The 17,341-nt window shown below is 35.5% G+C and overlaps 1 protein-coding gene across 2 annotated transcripts in view; it reads left to right on the top strand.

Annotated features, from left to right (window-relative positions):
- Window positions 1-17,341, top strand: part of PPP3CC (protein phosphatase 3 catalytic subunit gamma) — a 102,201-nt gene that overhangs the window by 43,081 nt on the left and 41,779 nt on the right. For both annotated transcript variants that reach the window (XM_058550546.1, XM_058550545.1), the window contains exon 4: window positions 8,906-9,017. In XM_058550546.1, the coding sequence (XP_058406529.1) occupies window positions 8,906-9,017 (112 nt within the window). The remainder of the gene's footprint in view (window positions 1-8,905; window positions 9,018-17,341) is intronic.

The raw sequence follows: 17,341 nt of genomic DNA, 5'->3' as shown, positions 1-17,341 counted from the left end.
GAACTATCATATTGTCTTTTTTAAAAAAATTTGCTTTGCATTCTTAGGTAGAAGAAATTAAAATGAGAACACTGGCAGAATTTATAAACTTTGTTACTTTCAGTAATTAAAGTGATAGAGAAAGGTTTTAATTGATGTTAAAAAATGTATTCCTTTTTTTAGCCAGTAGAACATCTGACATATAGAAGGCTGTATTAATCCAACTTTGCAAATAAGTTAAATATTTACTAAAACTTTCCTCTTTGAAGATAGTGTATAGGCTGTATATAAATGACATAAATTGCTGTTCACCCTAAACATGGTTTGGATTAGCTGACCTTAATTGTAAGACCATAAGCTGCTGGGCTACAGTTAACTCTTAGAGTAATTGCAGAGCTAAATAAGCAGGCACTTCACTTATTGTAGGAATAATTTCTGATACTATTGACATAGTAAGCACTTAATAAATGTTCATTGAAGGAAAAAGTGATTACGGTTGATAAAGTTAATGAAAACTCACAGTTTACTTTTATATATTTTGGAAATTAAACGATGAGAGGAAAATGGTTAGAATTAAAACAAAGTATAAGCATTTATGTGTAAAAGATAAAACTGTTTTGGAACCTAATGCAAGAACTTGAGTACAGTGGAACCACCACACATTCATATTTAACGTCCATTGATTCAGCTGTACATGCTTGGCAAATGAAAGAGAAGTAACTTTGGAAATAACGTGGGTAATCGAATTTATAATGTGCCCAGAATAATCGTGGGATGAGAAATTGAGTCAGCTTGGTCTTGCAGTCTTTACTTCTGCCTCTCTCTCATAGTGTGAGAATCTCACTGTACTAGGTGTGTTTCTGGTGGTTAAAGGGTTATTGTTCGTGCAGCATCACTCCTAAGTACAAGTTAGCTATCTCACCTGGTGCTCAACCAGGGAAGCTGCAGTTGTTCTAAAGCTGCCGGCAAAATAAACGACAAGAGAAATAGATCTTACTCTTTAGTTATATAGGCAGCCTAAATTCATGAATCAGAAAAGTTCAATGTTATTTGCCACTGCCTCAAGTTCATTTAGTGTCATGTATGAGGATAAAAGTTAATGATAGAAACTAAGAAAATAAAGCTTGTTTTCCGTACTGGCTCAGTAAATTCCCAAGGTATCTAAATAGGTACCTGGGATGGGTGGAGATCATATTCGGACTATGTAATTGAAAAACTTCCCTGTTCCTATTCACGTCATGTTTCAACAGACAGTAAGTTTCAATAGACAAAAGTATGGATGTTTGAAATATACATGGAATGTTTACTTCTTTGCGTGTTTGCTAGTGTGAGGAGGTTTTAGGGGCTGAAGAGAAAAATACAGAATTTAGTGAAGTTTTAATCAGTCATTTTATTTAGTGAAACAACTCTTTAAAAAGATATTGTACCAAATCATCTTCTGATCGTTAACTCACATACTTATTTAAAAATAGTTTCAGTGCATCACTGTATTCAGTAAAGCACACACACACACAATCCGCAGTGATTTTTTTGTACACATATGCTATATTCAGAGTATTTTGTTTTGTGTATTCTTTTCCTCACTCATCAACAAATGTCTTCTGAGTGCCAATTTTATGGCAGGCTCTGAGGATAAAACAATAAATAAAATTCATGCTGTACATGGAAGCTGACAGTCTAATAGAAAAGATACACTGATGAATAGATCTTTCAGTGTAATATGTAAGTGCTTAATTATCAGCAATATTCTTCATATTAGGACCTAGCACAGTGCCTGACACATAGAGGGCACTCAGTTAATATTTGTTGAATGAATGAATGAATGTTAATAAATCATAGTTTGTATTTGGCTTTCTCGTTACTTGATGTTTGGCTAACTTAAAGGGTTTTTCTGGAATATCTTAAAATATAAATGAATCAAAACTCTAAAATGACAATGCTATTTTATACCAGTTTTAAAACTGAACTGTAGGTTATATCTAGTGTTAGTTGGAAGTCACTTACTTACAAACCACTAAGATTATAAACTTCTGTAGGCTACAGCTTAGTCCAATCTGATACAAGCATATACTTGAACAATAATTTTTTATCGATGTCCTTGATAAGCATGATGTGGTGTTTCTGTCAAATGAATGCAAATAGGATAATGGAGTCCCTATTATAATTTTTTGTTAGACATAGTTCATTTTTTTTGTAGAAAAATTGGGAAATGCAGAATTTAAGAAAATAAAAACTTTTATAAATCAGAGATAATCACTGTTCACATTTTAGTATATTTTCTTGCAGTCTTTTTTCTTTCTTTTACACTTATGTATATATATTTTAAAGAAAATTGAAATCATTTTGTGCATTCCTTTTTGTACTCTTTTTTTCCCCTCTCAACATTGTATTGAAAGCATTTTTCTCTATCATTAAAATTTCTCCAAAAGCCTGGTTAGTGGTATAAATACCATAATTTATTTCACCCTTCCTCTATTGTTGAATAATTAGGTTTGTAGCAGGTACTGCTTATTGCCTACCTTTTCTCTCCTTCCTTACCATCAAAATCTCTATTTTATTCAAAATAATGGGATTAGGGATTCAAGGAGAACTTTGGATTTCAGGGAGGCTAGGCCCTTATCCCAGCCCCAGGGAATGAATTCTTGTTGGTCTGAGCTAGTCATGGCAGTCCATTCCCTGTCACCAGTGCTTGGTCTAGGGGTAAACATGGAATCCTGTTTTGCCCACTAATATATAGAGGGAACTCTGCTGGGTGTTCTTGTTGTGTTGTGTTGTGTGTGTGTGTGTGTGTGTGTGTATTTTGAAACATTTTCTTTCCAGATGAAAAGACTCTTGCAAGGTGAAAGCTTTTAGACCTCCATTCCACTATGTCATTTCAAATGTGGGTGTGTGTACTGTAGCAGCCATTTTGTGACCATGAGGTACTGTAACTAAGGATGAAAAGCAGACAAGCTGTGAATCACAGATCAAAGAGGTAGGGAGGGCATGGTTTCTTGGTGAGGATGCTGAGCTGGTACACTAAACCTGGACATCTTACCTCCAGATTTCTTGTTTCGTGAGTTATTTAATGTCTTTATGGCTTAAGCAACAGTTAATTGGATATTGTATCACTTGTACTGTAGGTGGTACAAAGTTGTTTTCCAATTATTTTTGTTCTGCATATTGCTGCAGTTAACATCTTTTTTTAATACATCTTTGACAGCATTTCTGGTATTTTCTTCAATCGGGTTCTTAAAATGAAATAAGTGGTTGAAAGAGTGTCAGCATTTTTAAGACTTTTGATGCATATTGCCAAATTATTTTCACAGAACCTTATTTCAATTTATTTTCTCTTTCCATACTTAATCATTTCTCTTTTCTTGAGCCTGTACGAGAGAATCAAGACATGATGACTTTTTTTTCATGCCCATAGCAAGTACTGATCTTTCCAGAAGCAGTGTGGGCTTTGATTAGTACACCAGGGACTGGTCCAAATGTCACTGGTAAAACAGATTAGTCAAGTTTCATTTTTTCTGAGCCTTTTGATGTTCCTTCTTCATTTGTACCCGTTATAAAGTACTTCCTCTGTGGTAGGGAGAGCTACATTTTAGTTTCCTTTAATTGATTTTGCAATAAGAGAAAGGATTAAAAGGAACATTTTCAGCATAGGATATGTTGTACTAAAGGTACAGGAGCCACCAAAGAGGAAATGTTATCAGATGACCAACTGGTGCACAGTTTTTAACGTACAGAAATGATTCTCGAGGCGGAGTAGAAATCCTGTTCACATAGAAATAAAGAAGTAGGTGAGTGTCTAAACAGATCTGCTGATAATCATGACCTTGTAATTGAATTGTACAAGATAATTGTACAATTTCATCTTGATGTATAATATATGGAAATAAGACTTGAGATTAGAGGCTGAGAGGTATATCAACCAAATTACATTGTAGTGTGGATATGGGTTGTGCTTTTATATATCTCATTTCTTCAAGAAGGTGAGTTGGGGGCTGGCCTGGTGGCGTAGTGGTTAAGTTCCTGTGCTCTGCTTCAGCGGCCTGGGGTTCATAGGTTTGATCCCAGGCATGGACCTATGTATCGCTCATCAAGCCATGCTGTGACAGCGTCCCACATACAAAATAGAGGAAGATGGGCACACATGTTAGCTCAGGGCTAATCTTCCTCACCAAAAAGAGGAAGATTGGCAATGGATGTTAGCTCAGGGCCAATCTTCCTCACCAAAAAACAAAAGAGGTGAGTTGGTTGTTTTCAGGGGGCAGAAATAAAGACCCAAATAAATCAAAAGATATACCATGTTCTTGGTTGGGAAAAGTAAGAAATCTAATCTGTAAGAATGGGCAAAAGATGTTGGTGACTTAGATTAGGTATATTGAGAAGCATTTGGATTCAGAATTTTGAAGTCTTTCCTTTTTGGGAGGTGGGAAAATCTCAGTTGAATTAATCAAGCTCCTCAGGTCATGGCACATTTATTACTAGTCCCTCTCTGTTGTTTTATTTTTTTTCTGTGACCTCTATTTTCCCTACTCCCTCTCCCTGTTACACATGTTTCTGTTGTATTTGGTATATGCTTCAGAATGCGTATAATACGTTATGTTAATTTTTTAGTGTGTAAGGTTTTTATGGATAAAGTACTTTAATTTTACATAAATGTTATGGTACTTTTCAGTGGTTCTCAAACTTTAACATGCATCATAATTACCTGGAGGGCTTGTTCAAAAACAGATTGCTGGGTCCCACCCCAGAATTTCTGTTCTGATTCATTAGGTCTGGGGTAGAGCCTGAAAATCTATATTTCTAACAAGTTCCCATGTGATGATGACACACCGCACTTTGAGATGAACGTGGCACACTGAGAACCACTGCTGTCGCTCTATTTCTGTTGATTTTGTTTTTTAATTGTCATTATGTTTTTAAGATCTATCCAGATTGCTGTATATCTCTAGTTCATTGCTTTCTGCCTGCTGTGTAGTGTTCCACAGTATACCTCTATGACATTTTAGTTCTCCATCCTCAATGGTGGACACCTAGGTTGCCTTCAGTTTCTTTCTTCAATGAACACTGCTGTGATGAACACTCTTATATAAATCCACTTATGGTCCCGTGTTTTAGTTTCTCTGTGGTTTATGAACAAGAGTGGGATTGCTAGGTAAAAGGATATACGCCATCATACTTGAACAGACTATTGCCAGATTACTTCAGAATAGCTATACCAGTCTATACTCCTACCAGTAGTACCTAAGAGTTCATATTCCCCTACATCTGTTTTTCTAGAATTTGGTTTTGTCTCATTTTCTAATTTTATGGGTATAAAGTAGTATCTTATTGTTTTTTCAATTAATATTTCTCTAATTAGTAATGAAATTGAGCATCTCCTCATATGTTAGCCATCCCACTCTTACAATCACTCCTAAGAGTTTCTTGTATGACCTTTCAGAGATAGGTTAAGCATATACCAGCTTATTTGCATATCTATTTTTAAAAAATAAATGTACTTATCACTGTACAGTGCCCTTTATTTATTTTTTTAAATGTTTTAGACCTTTTTCAGTGATTTGACTTTATTATTTTATTTATTTATTTTTTGTGAGGAGATCAGCCCTGTGCCAACATCTGCCAATCCTCCTCCTTTTTTCCTGAGGAAGACTGGCCCTGCGCCAATATCTGTGCCCATCTTTCTCTACCCTACATGGGACGCCACCACAGCATGGCTCGCCAAGTAGTGCGTCGGTGTGCACCCGGGATCCAAACTGGCGAACCCCGGGCCGCTGCAGCAGAATGCGCACACCTGACCACTTGCGCCACCAGGCAGGCCCGTGTACAGTGCCCTTTAAATGCTGCTTTATCTGGGTCCCACAGATTTTGACATGTATTGTTTTTGTTATCATTCAGTATTTTATATTTTAAGAATTCTCTGTAACCCTAGGACAATGAAGTAGTGTGTTTTTTGTTTCCAGTCATGCAGGATTTTTTTAGAGTTAGTGTTTTGTTACCAATTCTAATTAACGTAATTTGATTAGAGATCATGATCTGAAAAATATTCATTCTTTGGAATTTATTGAGATTCCCTTTGTAATGTAGTACCTAGTAGATTTTTGTGACTATCCCATATATACTCAAGAAGAATGCATTCTTTACTTGTTGAATTGTTCTCTATAACTTTGATTATTTTTGTCTGTTTGAACTATGAGTTACTTTTGGGTTTCTGTCAAAATCTCCAACTACAATTATTGATTTATTTGTTTCTCACCAAAATCCTGTCAATTGTTGCTTATGTTTTGAGGCTGTATGTTAGATACGTATATTTCATGATTAATATTTATGATCAATCTTCATTATTCACAGATTCTGTATTTGCATATATGCCCCCTTGCCAAAATTTATTTGTAATCCCAAAATCAATACACAAAGTGCTTTCCAGCTCCGAGGCCCTCTCAGCAGAAGGAGCTAGGAAATATATATGTATACTAAGCCATACCTACACTCACATTTTTATTTATTTATCTGTGTATATCTTAAAAAGCATGAGTTCATATGATACCTCTGATTCCAGTCCAACATCACAAGGTTCCTTCTAGCCTTCCCTCTTTCCTGGGCCTCATCATCTACAATATATTCACTTGGCTGGTCACTCCTAGTATACCCATAAGATAGGTACATAACAGCCAACTCATACTGTGAAAAACAGGTTGACTAGAGTTACAGTATTTGTGTACATTTCTTTGTGTCTTTAGCCTTATGGTATGCAGTCAAAATGCTCTTTTTCCAACGTTACTTGGGTTGGTTCTTTCTTTCCTTTCCCGTTCTTTATGGCTTTTTATCCATTTATATATAATACAGTTAGGTTCATTTGTTACTGTTTATATTCCATTTTGAGTTTCTTTCATATCCTGGTTGATTTAATTACTTATTTTGGGTGGTACATTTAAAATATTACAGTGTTTCTAGAGGTTAAAGCTCTCCAAAAAGGTGTGCTTTGCAAAGTGTCGAGCTCGCCTCATCCCCCGCAACCCTGTCCCAGTTCCCCCTTCTTTCCACCCCTTTCTGCTCTGCCCTCTGTAGGTAACTGGTCTTTTTAGTTACTGATTTATCCTTCCTGTGTTTCTTATGCACAAATGAGCAGATACATGTGTATTTCTTATATCCTCTTTATTACATTAAATGATAGCATACTATAGATATTCTTTTGTACTTTTTGTGCTTTTTTCACTTAACGGTAAATCCTAGAAATCACTCCCAATCAGTTTATAGGGATTTCTCACTCTTTTTTTATAGCTTCATAGTACTTCATTGTGTGGATGTATCCTAATTTGCTCAACCTCTTTCCTATGTATGGTCGTTTAGATTGTTTTCAGTATTTTTCTATTTATTGCAAACAATGCTGCAACTTTGTGCAGATGTATTTTCCTATTGTTAGAGGTGTATCTTCAGAGTAGGCTCCTAGAAGTGGTCAAAAGTTAAGTGAATGTGTGGTTTTGTCAGTTTTTGCCAAATTGTTTTTTACCATGCACATTATTTTTATGTAGTCAGATTTATCCATCTTTTCTTTTTTTGCCTCCAGATTTTTAGTCATTAGTTATAAAGTTTTTCCCTACACTAAGGCTAAAGAAGAACTCACCCACATATTTTCTTCTAGAACTTGAATGGTTTTATTCTGATACATTTAGATCCCTTATCCATTTGTCATTTATCATGTATTATGTGAGGTATGGATCTAATTGTTTTTTGAAATGGCACCACTTGTCCCAGAGACATTTATTAAGAAGTCCATAATTACCCTAGTGATTTAGGATGCCAGCTTTATTATAAACCAAATTTTTATATGTACTTGGATTAATTTCTGGACTATTTTATTCCACGTGTATATTTATCTGTATATGTGCCAGTATCACTGTTTTAATTATAGAAGCTTCATAGTATATTTAAACATCAGGTAGAGCTAGTCCTCCCTCATAATTTCTCTTTTTTAGGGTTTTTCTGGCTATTTCCTGGCTGTTCTTGCATGTTTATTTTTCCATATAAATTTTAGTGTCGAGTTGTCTAACTCCATAAAATAGCTTGTTAGTATTTTTATTAGAATTAGAATGATTTTATAAAATAAATTAGGAAGAACTATAATCTTTTAATGTTGAATCATCCTATCCAAGAAAGGGAATGCCTTTCCATTTGTTCATATCTACTCTTGTGTCTTTCAGGAGTGTTTTAAATTTTTCCTGTGTGAGTTTTGCACATTTCTTAGTAAACTTATTCCTATGTATTTAGTCTTTGCTGCTATTGTAAATGGAGTTTTTTTCTACCATTGTGTCCTGTTTATTGTTTATGTATATGAAGGCTGTTGATTTTTTATGTTAATTTTATATCCTCCCCCATTACTGAATTCTTTTATTATTTGAGTTAGTTTTATTAATTTTTCTGGAGTTTTTCAGGTATACGATCATGTCATCTGCAAATAGAGATAGTTTTATTTTTTTCTTTATCCATTCTTAATTAAGCCTCTAATTGATTTCTTTTGCCTAATTCCATTGGCTAAAACCTCTACTACAATGTTGAATGTAGTAGAGATAGTGGAGATCCTTGCCTTGTTTCTGATTTTAGTGGAAATGTCTCTAGTGTTTCTCCATTAAATAAAATACAGGTTTTAGGACTAAGGTGTGTATATATACACACCTTAGGCTTTGTCACAGAGTTCCTGATTTTTGGATAGAACATGGGAACAGAAATTAAGGAGGGATTCCTATGAAGGCTACTCTCTGTGCTCTGACAAATTCTAGGGCAACGGCATATCACACTCAGAAGCTGGAAGGTTTCATGTTTCTACTTGGGAATAGCAATGAGATATGCCATTACAAGTTATTTGAATTTATATAAATCATCTTTATGTGTTATTGTGGTCACATATAAAAATTTTATCTTTGTATTTATCTTGTAGTGTGTGCTGTTTTTATGGAGTTTAAAGATTAATCATCCCAAAACATTGTTTCTGCTTCGGGGAAATCATGAATGCAGGCATCTTACAGAATATTTTACCTTCAAACAGGAATGTAAGTATAATTACTTCTACTTTTCTAGTTACCCTTTAGCCAGTCCCAAAGTGAGTTTATGTTCATAAAGAAAAAAGAAACTAATGGAACTCAAATGCTTTCTGTTCTATTTTTTTTCTGGTGAGAACCAAGAGTCCACCTTTTAAGATATTTATTTTGAAAATAACTTTTGGGTTCCCCACTATGTTTATAAAGTAATACATTTGGTATATTTGGAAAACAGGAAAGTCCAAAGAAGATAAAAGTTGTGCACAGTCATACTGCTTAAAGGTAGTCACACTGTTATCTGACTATTTGGGATGTGGTCTTCTTTTCTGTATATATAAAAATTGTTATGAAGTAGTTCAAATATATATACTGTATATATTTTTAAAATAAAATTGGGCTCATATGTACTATTTAAAAAATTGCTCTTTTCACTTTATATAATAGCATTTTTCCATATCATTAAATATTTTTTAACATGATTTTAAAATGTTATTTTAATGTTTTTAAAGTATTCCATCTTAGGAATGCACTGTCATGTATGTAGCAGATTTAGTAACAACTGTAGGACATTTAGGTTGTTTCTAATTATAAATAATACTGTAATAGTAAAAAGTTTATTAGTAAAGCTAGAATTTTTTTGTTGGTTTTTTTATTGGTGTCATAATAGTTTATAACATTGTGAAAGTTCAGTTATACATTATTATTTGTCAGTCTCCATATATATGTGCCCCTTTACCCCTTATGCCTATCCCCCAACACCCTACCCCTCTAGTAACCACTAATCTGTTCTCTTTGTCCATGTATTTGTTTATCTTCCACACATCAGTGAAATCATATGGTGTTTGTCTTTCTCTGACTGGCTTATCTCACTTAACATAATACCCTCATGTTCCATCCATGTTGCGAATGGGACAATTTTGTCTTTCTTTATGTCTGAGAGGTATTCCATCGTATATATATATATAAGGTAGAATTTTTTTGAAAGTCAGAATGTTGTATACTAGCTGATTTAAAAAAAAAAAAAACCTCACAGCTTTCTTTGACCAGAATCTAGGTACTCACAATTGGCTCTTAACTAACATTCATTCTGATGGTGACTGTACTGGGGATGTTTGGGAGAACTTGCCCCAGGGCATTTGCACTTATTGTTTCTTGTTTCCCCTGGTATCTCTGCTTATAAGATCTACATCCGCACTTCATTCATGTCATCACTTCACAGATTTTCTTCCCTGTTTACTTTTTTTTTTTTTTGTAAGGAAGATTAGCCCTGAGCTAACATCTGTTGCCAATCCTCCTCTTTTTGCTGAGGAAGACTGGCCCTGGGCTAATATCCGTGCCCATCTTCCTCTACTTTATATCAGACGTCGCCACAGCATGGCTTGACAAGCGGTGCATGGGTCCATGCCCGGGATCCGAACCTGCAAACCCTGGGCCTCTGAAGTGGAGCGCACGAACTTAACCGCTGCGCCACCAGGCCAGCCCCCCTGCTTACTTTTTCTAAATTAAAATCTCATCATTTGGGCCGGCCCCGTGGCTTAGCGGTTAACCGTAGCATGCTCCGCTACTGGCGGCCCGGGTTTGGATCCCGGGCGTGCAGCGAGGCACCGCTTCTCCAGCAATGCTGAGGCCGCGTCCCACATAGAGCAACTAGAAGGGTGTGCAACTATGACATACAACTATCTACTGGGGCTTTGGGGGGAAAAAAAAAAGGAGGAGGATTGGCAATAGATGTTAGCTCAGAGCCGGTCTTCCTCAGCAAAAAAAAAAAGAGGAGGATTAGCATGGATGTTAGCTCAGGACTGATCTTCCTCACAAAACAAAACAAAACAAAACAAAACATCATTTTACTCTCATACTCTGCTTTTTTTTTTCATAGCATCTATTAACACCTGAAATTTTTATATATTTTATATATAAAATTTATGAATTTTTTATGTATTTATTTGTTTATTGTCTTTCTTTCCTGCCAGAATTTAAGCTCCATGATGGCAGGGACGTGTTTTATTCACTGTTGTTTTCCCAGAACAGTTTCTAATAACTCATAGGAGATGCTTAATAAATATTGTTTGAATTAATTTGTTGAATGCATGATCATCTATAATTTGTATCTTTAGGACTAACTCTGAGAAGAGAATTACTGGGTCAGAGGGCACGAACATTTTTAAAGACTTTTGATAGATATTCTAAATAGCCCTTCCAAAAAATTATATATCAGTTTATACTCCAAGGAATTTTTATAGTGAAAGGAAAATACTGAAATAAAAAAATACCAAAATGCTACTTTTTTTGACTTCTGAAATAGCATATTCTCTATAAAATAAGGAATAAATCTTTTGGGGCTTGTCTGGCTCTAAAATCTACCTCTTTCCTCAAATAATCCTGAATAGGTGAAAACACTTTAGTGTTCATGTAACTGATATTTTGATCTTGGATTTCACTTTGTGTCCTATTCAGATTTTTCTTCAGATTATTATCTTGGAGGGGAATATATTATAAAATAGTTAAGGCTTTATTCCAAAAAGAATATTCAAATTTGAAAACAAAACCTTTAAATTTGTTTTCAGAGACTCAGAGTTTATCCAACCCCCCCCAACCCAAATCCCTTTACTTATAGGTAGGTTGCAGTTTGATTGCGTTCCATATGCTCATATGAACTCTTGTTACGGATAGCTCCCTACGCTGGAGTTGGTGGTTGTAATGACAGCTTCCTCCTAGTAGAGCCTGGAAGGGAAGGTCATTCTTATTACAAGAAATTTTAGAGTATGAACACTTAAAAAAAATCTCTCTGACAGAAAAGTCAGCTACAAGTGAGCAAGATACAGATCATTCCAGCCTTTGGGACTTATTGGAATAAACACTTTAAATCAGTAGATAATAACCAGGAAGTTAAAAAAAATTAGGTCCGCTGTTTTGCTGAGTGTTTAAATTGGTGTAAAGTATTTTGAAGAATAATCTTGCAATATCTGTAAAACCTTTTGACGCAGCAACTTGACTTCTAGGAATTTGTCGTGCAGATTGTATTGGTTTTTTAATGCTGCATAACAAATTACTACAAATTTAGCTGCAACACATTTGTTATCTCACAGTTACTGTAGATCAGAAGTCCAGGTGCAATGTGGTTGGATTCTCTGCTCAGAGTCTTACTGAGCTGAAATCAGGGTGTTGCCAGGGCTGCAGTTCTCATCTGGAGCTTGGGGTCTTTTTCCAAGCTCACTAGTTGTTGGCAGTCCTTGTGACTGTAGGGTTAGGGTCCCCCTTTTCCTCCTAGCTATTGGTTGAGGAATACCCTCAGCTTCTAGAGACTGCTTGCAGTTCTTTGCCACATGGCTCCACAGGTAGTTCACAATATGGATGTTTGCTTTCCTCCAGGCAGCCTGAATGCGTCTCTCTGCCCACCTCTTCTGTGATCAGCCAGCTGGAAAAATGCCACCTAGGAGAATCTCTCTTTTGTCATAGCAAAATGCAATCATGGGAGTCTCAACACATTCACAAGTTCCACCCACTCCAAGGGGCACAGATTATACAAAGGTGTAGGTCATTGTAGGTCACTTTAGAATTCTGCCTACCATACTATATACTCACAAAAAGAAAATAAGAAATGAATGTATAAGGATGTTCATTATGTTAATTGTAATAGCAAAAAAAAAGAGAGATAATATAAATGTTAACAAGGGACTGCTTAAATAACTGATAATACAACTAAAAAAATGGAATAATGGGCAGCTATTGAAAGATCAAGGTGGATCTAGATGTTCTGATATGGAGAGATGTTCAAATATATTGTTAGGTGACAGATGCCATTTGCAGAACATGTATAGTGTGATCTCCTTTATAAATTAAAAATATATAATATGCAGAAGAAATTGGTAATAGTGGGGCCCGCCTGCTGGCGTAGCAGTTAAATTCACGCACTCTGCTTTGGCGGCCCGGGGTTTGCAGGTTCGGATCCTGGGCACACACCGACACATCGCTTGTCAAGCCATGTCAAGACACGCTGTGGTGGCGTCCCATATAAAGTAGAGGAAGATGGGCACGGATGTTAACTCAGGGCGAATCTTCCTCAGTGAAAAAAAAGAAAAAAAGAAAAAAAAAGAAATTGGTAATAGTGATTACCTGTGAGAAGTTGGGTCAGGAAGATTTGTACTTTTAATTTTATATCCTCCCGTAGTACTGCTTGAATTATCTTTTATCATCACCATGTACTAGTGTTATAATTGTTTTAAACTGGTAACTTTAAAATCACCCAGTTGCGGCCCACGCATTTAACCAGCTTTTTAAAGCACCTCAGGTAATTCTGCTGCATGCTGCTGGTTAAGAAGGCCTGCTTCAGAGGCTTGGAAAGTATTTGCTATTTGTCATTTGAGAATCACTTCACCTAATAGTTTAAAAATTGGAAATATTTTGCATTGTTTGCTAAGTCAAATATTGGGGTATTCTGCATTACATATTTTTTTAACTTGAAAATATTCCATTATGCATATCAAGCAGTTAACAAAGGCCCTGGAATGCTCCAAGTTTAGCAGTAGACAGTAATGAGGCAAGTGTCTATGGATGCCTCTGTTCCGAATTAAGGTTCAGGTTTTTTAGGTAACATTTTATCTAATTGTTCCTCTGTTTTTTCAGAGTTCCTTTTTTGACTGGTGTAATTGGTTCAGACTATTTTTAAAAGATGGAACAGTAGGTTTGGGAAACATTTTAAGTGGTTCATTTTGCGCAGAATCTCTCATCTCAGGTTGTTATTTGCTTTTCACATGCTTTAATTTAGTTAAACCAGGTTTCTTTCTTTTACCTGCAAAGAACTCCTGTTTCATTCTAATGCTGCATCTGAAATGCAAATAAATCTTGGAACAAGCACACCAATTCAAGTACAATTTCAAGTTTTATTTCTATACAAGGAAGGAGCATGTGTGCTGCTTTGCATGGGTATTTTCAATGATAAGCCGACCTCTCTTAAAAGGGCCACAGTGGCCTTTAGAATCAGCACCGTATAATTACTGCCAAGTGATGCTTAGTTCCAGACTGCAGCTGCAGTGTTGTTAATATTGCCACAGGGGGCAGGTGGAGGCTTTTCTTTTCTTATATCAATTCTAAAATTGCTTTATATTGCAGAGATTTTTATTTTTCTTTACATTCCTTTCAAATCCAGAGATAATTTGAGTAGCAAAGTATAACAGTTAATTTTTGAGATATCATTTATCTTTGTAAAAACATTTCTTTACTGTTACATACTTGGAAAGCAAGAAATCTAGTGCTTTTATGATTCCACCTCATAGCTCTGGGTCCAAATGTTTAAAGTAAATTAATTTCTTGTTTCCGTGAGCCATTTTTTGATGTGTAATTAAACAGCTTACTGACAGGTTCCAGAAACTCCTATAATTTTGCTAATGAAAACAGAATTGTTGTGACAGGTGGATTTTTTTTAATAAACAAATGTTGTTTGTCGTTCATTATAGCATTATTTATAGTAGCAAGAGATTGATGTGGTTAGATTGTGGTATATCCATGAAGTGAAATACTATGTAGATATTTAAAAAAATAATTGTAAAGCTCTTCGTATAAAGATGTGGCATGGGGCCGGCCCCGTGGTTTAGCAGTTAAGCGCGCGCGCTCTGCTACTGGCGGCCCGGGTTCGGATCCCGGGCGCGCACCGACGCACCGCTTCTCCGGCCATGCTGAGGCCGCGTCCCACATACAGCAACTAGAAGGATGTGCAACTGTGACATACAACTATCTACTGGGGCATTGGGGAAAAAAAAAAGGAGGAGGATTGGCAATAGATGTTAGCTCAGAGCCGGTCTTCCTCAGCAAAAAAAAAACAGGAGGATTAGCATGGATGTTAGCTCAGGGCTGATCTTCCTCACAAAAAAAAAAAAAAAAAGATGTGGCATGATCTCCAAAATATGCAATTGTATTAAATACAAAAAGCAAGTGCAAAACAGTGTATGCTACCATTTATGTAAAAAACAAAAGGCTGTTGTGAAAAGAGAATAAATGTACATATCTGCATGTGTATGCATGGAATGTCTTTGTAAAGACACACAGAAAACTAGAAATACTGGTTGTCTGCAGAGAGGGGGTAGAAGACACTGCATACTCTTTTGTAGCTTTTAAATTTTGAACCATGTAAATGTATTACCTATTTTTTTAAATAATAAAAGCAAATAAAAATTAAAACAAATATTTAATCAATGGCTAGACTGGGTCGTGGTTTCTTGCAAATAGTTCTGACCCTTAAAATTACCTTCAAAGAATATTGTTGAAAATTTTGTTTTGTTAGTGTTGTATTACTGATGCTAGTTAGAACTTGTGTCAGTGTAATCCTATGACTGAGGTACATTTTTCCTTCATTATAGAAATAATTGTTTTATGGGGTATATCTTAAAATTTGTCGTGAAAATAAAGAACTTGAGTCAGCTGATTTAACCTTTGGAAATTATATATTTTGCTATTTAGATTCTCCTATTAAATGTTTAATTTAAAAATAATGATTGGGAGGAGTATTGCATGGTGTTAAGAGAATGAACAGGTTTCAAGTTCCAGTTAGCTTGCAACTTTGGGCAAGTAAGCCCAATTTCTTCGGCTTTTTGATGAAGATAGTAATAGTATCTACTTCATAGAGTTTCTGTGAGGATTCAATAAGGTAATTTTATTGGTTAACACTTATATAGTACCTATGATGTGCCAGACATTATTCAAAGCATTTTATGTATATGAATTCCTTTAATCCTCACAGCAACCTTGTAATGTAGGTAAGTATTATTATTATGCCCATTTTATAGATGAAGAAATCAAGGCACAGAGAGTTAAGTAATTTTTCTCAAGTACCATAGCTAGTAAGTGATGGAGCCGGGGTTCAAATCCAGCTAGTCAGGTTCAGACTCCATTCTCTTGACCACCATGCTGCAGTGAACACTTAGCTCACTGATGGCATGGGCACATTGTGAGCCTTCAACAAATTTCAATAATAAAGGTAATGTAATAATAATATTAATATACGAATATTATATATCCATCATAGAAAATACAGCTAAACTAAGTAAAAGAAAAATATAGATATCACCTTTAATCTAATCCCTCAGAAAATAAATGTGTTTGTATTTAAATATATACATATTCATATACTTTAAGAAAATAAAAATGGTAACATTTTGTAATCTATTTTGGTCATGTGTTAATATAACATGAACTTCTTTCTGCTTAATTTGATTTGTGACCTCCTGTTTTAATTTACAAAATGGGTTAAGACACTGTTATTACATGCCATCTTTTTCTAGACTTGGCATTCTTTGAGAAGTAGGCTAAGGAATTCTTTTTGAGTCATTCTTAGGATTGTAAGGCATTTTATTGATGTAAAATGAGCTTATGGACTGTGAATTAATAAGTAATTCAAATTCCTGGCCATGTGCAGGTTGAGGACTCTTACAAAGGAATTCCCTATTGATGTTGGCAACAGAGAGAACTCAGGCTCCAAATATTTTCAAGAGAAAAAAGTCAATCACTGGCCACAAATGAAATGGTTTTTTTGTTTTGTTTTTTTTTTCCAATAGACTTTATGGCCAATGATGGGTCTACTTTTGAAATAGCCAAAATTAATAGTGTTCAAATACAAAGCAAAGTATAAGGATGTAATTGTAAAGAGATACAAAGATGCGTAAGACATGTCTCTTCTTAACTTGGATGTCATAAAAGAGTTAGCATATGTTGTGAAATAGGTGATCTTAACTGCTATCATGGTAATACGGAATGCTCTGAAGTTTCTAAAGGAACCCACAGACTCCCTTAATGCTCTCAAACCCTGATCACCCAATATTGGCATTAAAGAGAGAAGCTTCACATCCAGGGATGGGGAGCCTCATAACTGCAAATGTGGTCCACGGGTTTACACCTTCCCCTAAGACGTCTCTCTCCAGTCATTCCTGCCACCTGTGTACTGCACTCTGGCCCAAATCTGGACTCATTCCCCTTCACTTTGTTCCCCAAAGCCTTGCCAAGACCAGGCTCTGATACTTAAAACATGTCTTTTCTAAAAGCTTGGAGATTACAAGAAGGAAATAAACACAGAAATAATTACCAAGTAGATAATCTCACTCACTTGCTGTAGCTTTGTTTTCTAGGTCCTTAGGCTCTGTCTCATCTTCATAGAATCTTGGAAGAGAAGGAGCTCACAATTCTGTAGAGCTGCCTACTTGTTCGACTTCTGGCCTCTACCAACATGCACCTCCAAACACAGCTTGACTTTTTGAAGTCCAAGGCCAAGGAAGAAGAAAATATTCCCTTTCTCTTTAAACTAAAGCCTTCTTCCAGTTTCCTACTTATTATTTCATGACCTATTCTTT

The sequence above is a fragment of the Diceros bicornis genome, chromosome 11 (assembly GCF_020826845.1).
Source record: "Diceros bicornis minor isolate mBicDic1 chromosome 11, mDicBic1.mat.cur, whole genome shotgun sequence".
Classification (NCBI taxonomy): Eukaryota; Metazoa; Chordata; class Mammalia; order Perissodactyla; family Rhinocerotidae; genus Diceros; species Diceros bicornis.
This window is presented reverse-complemented; position numbering and strand designations above follow the sequence as displayed.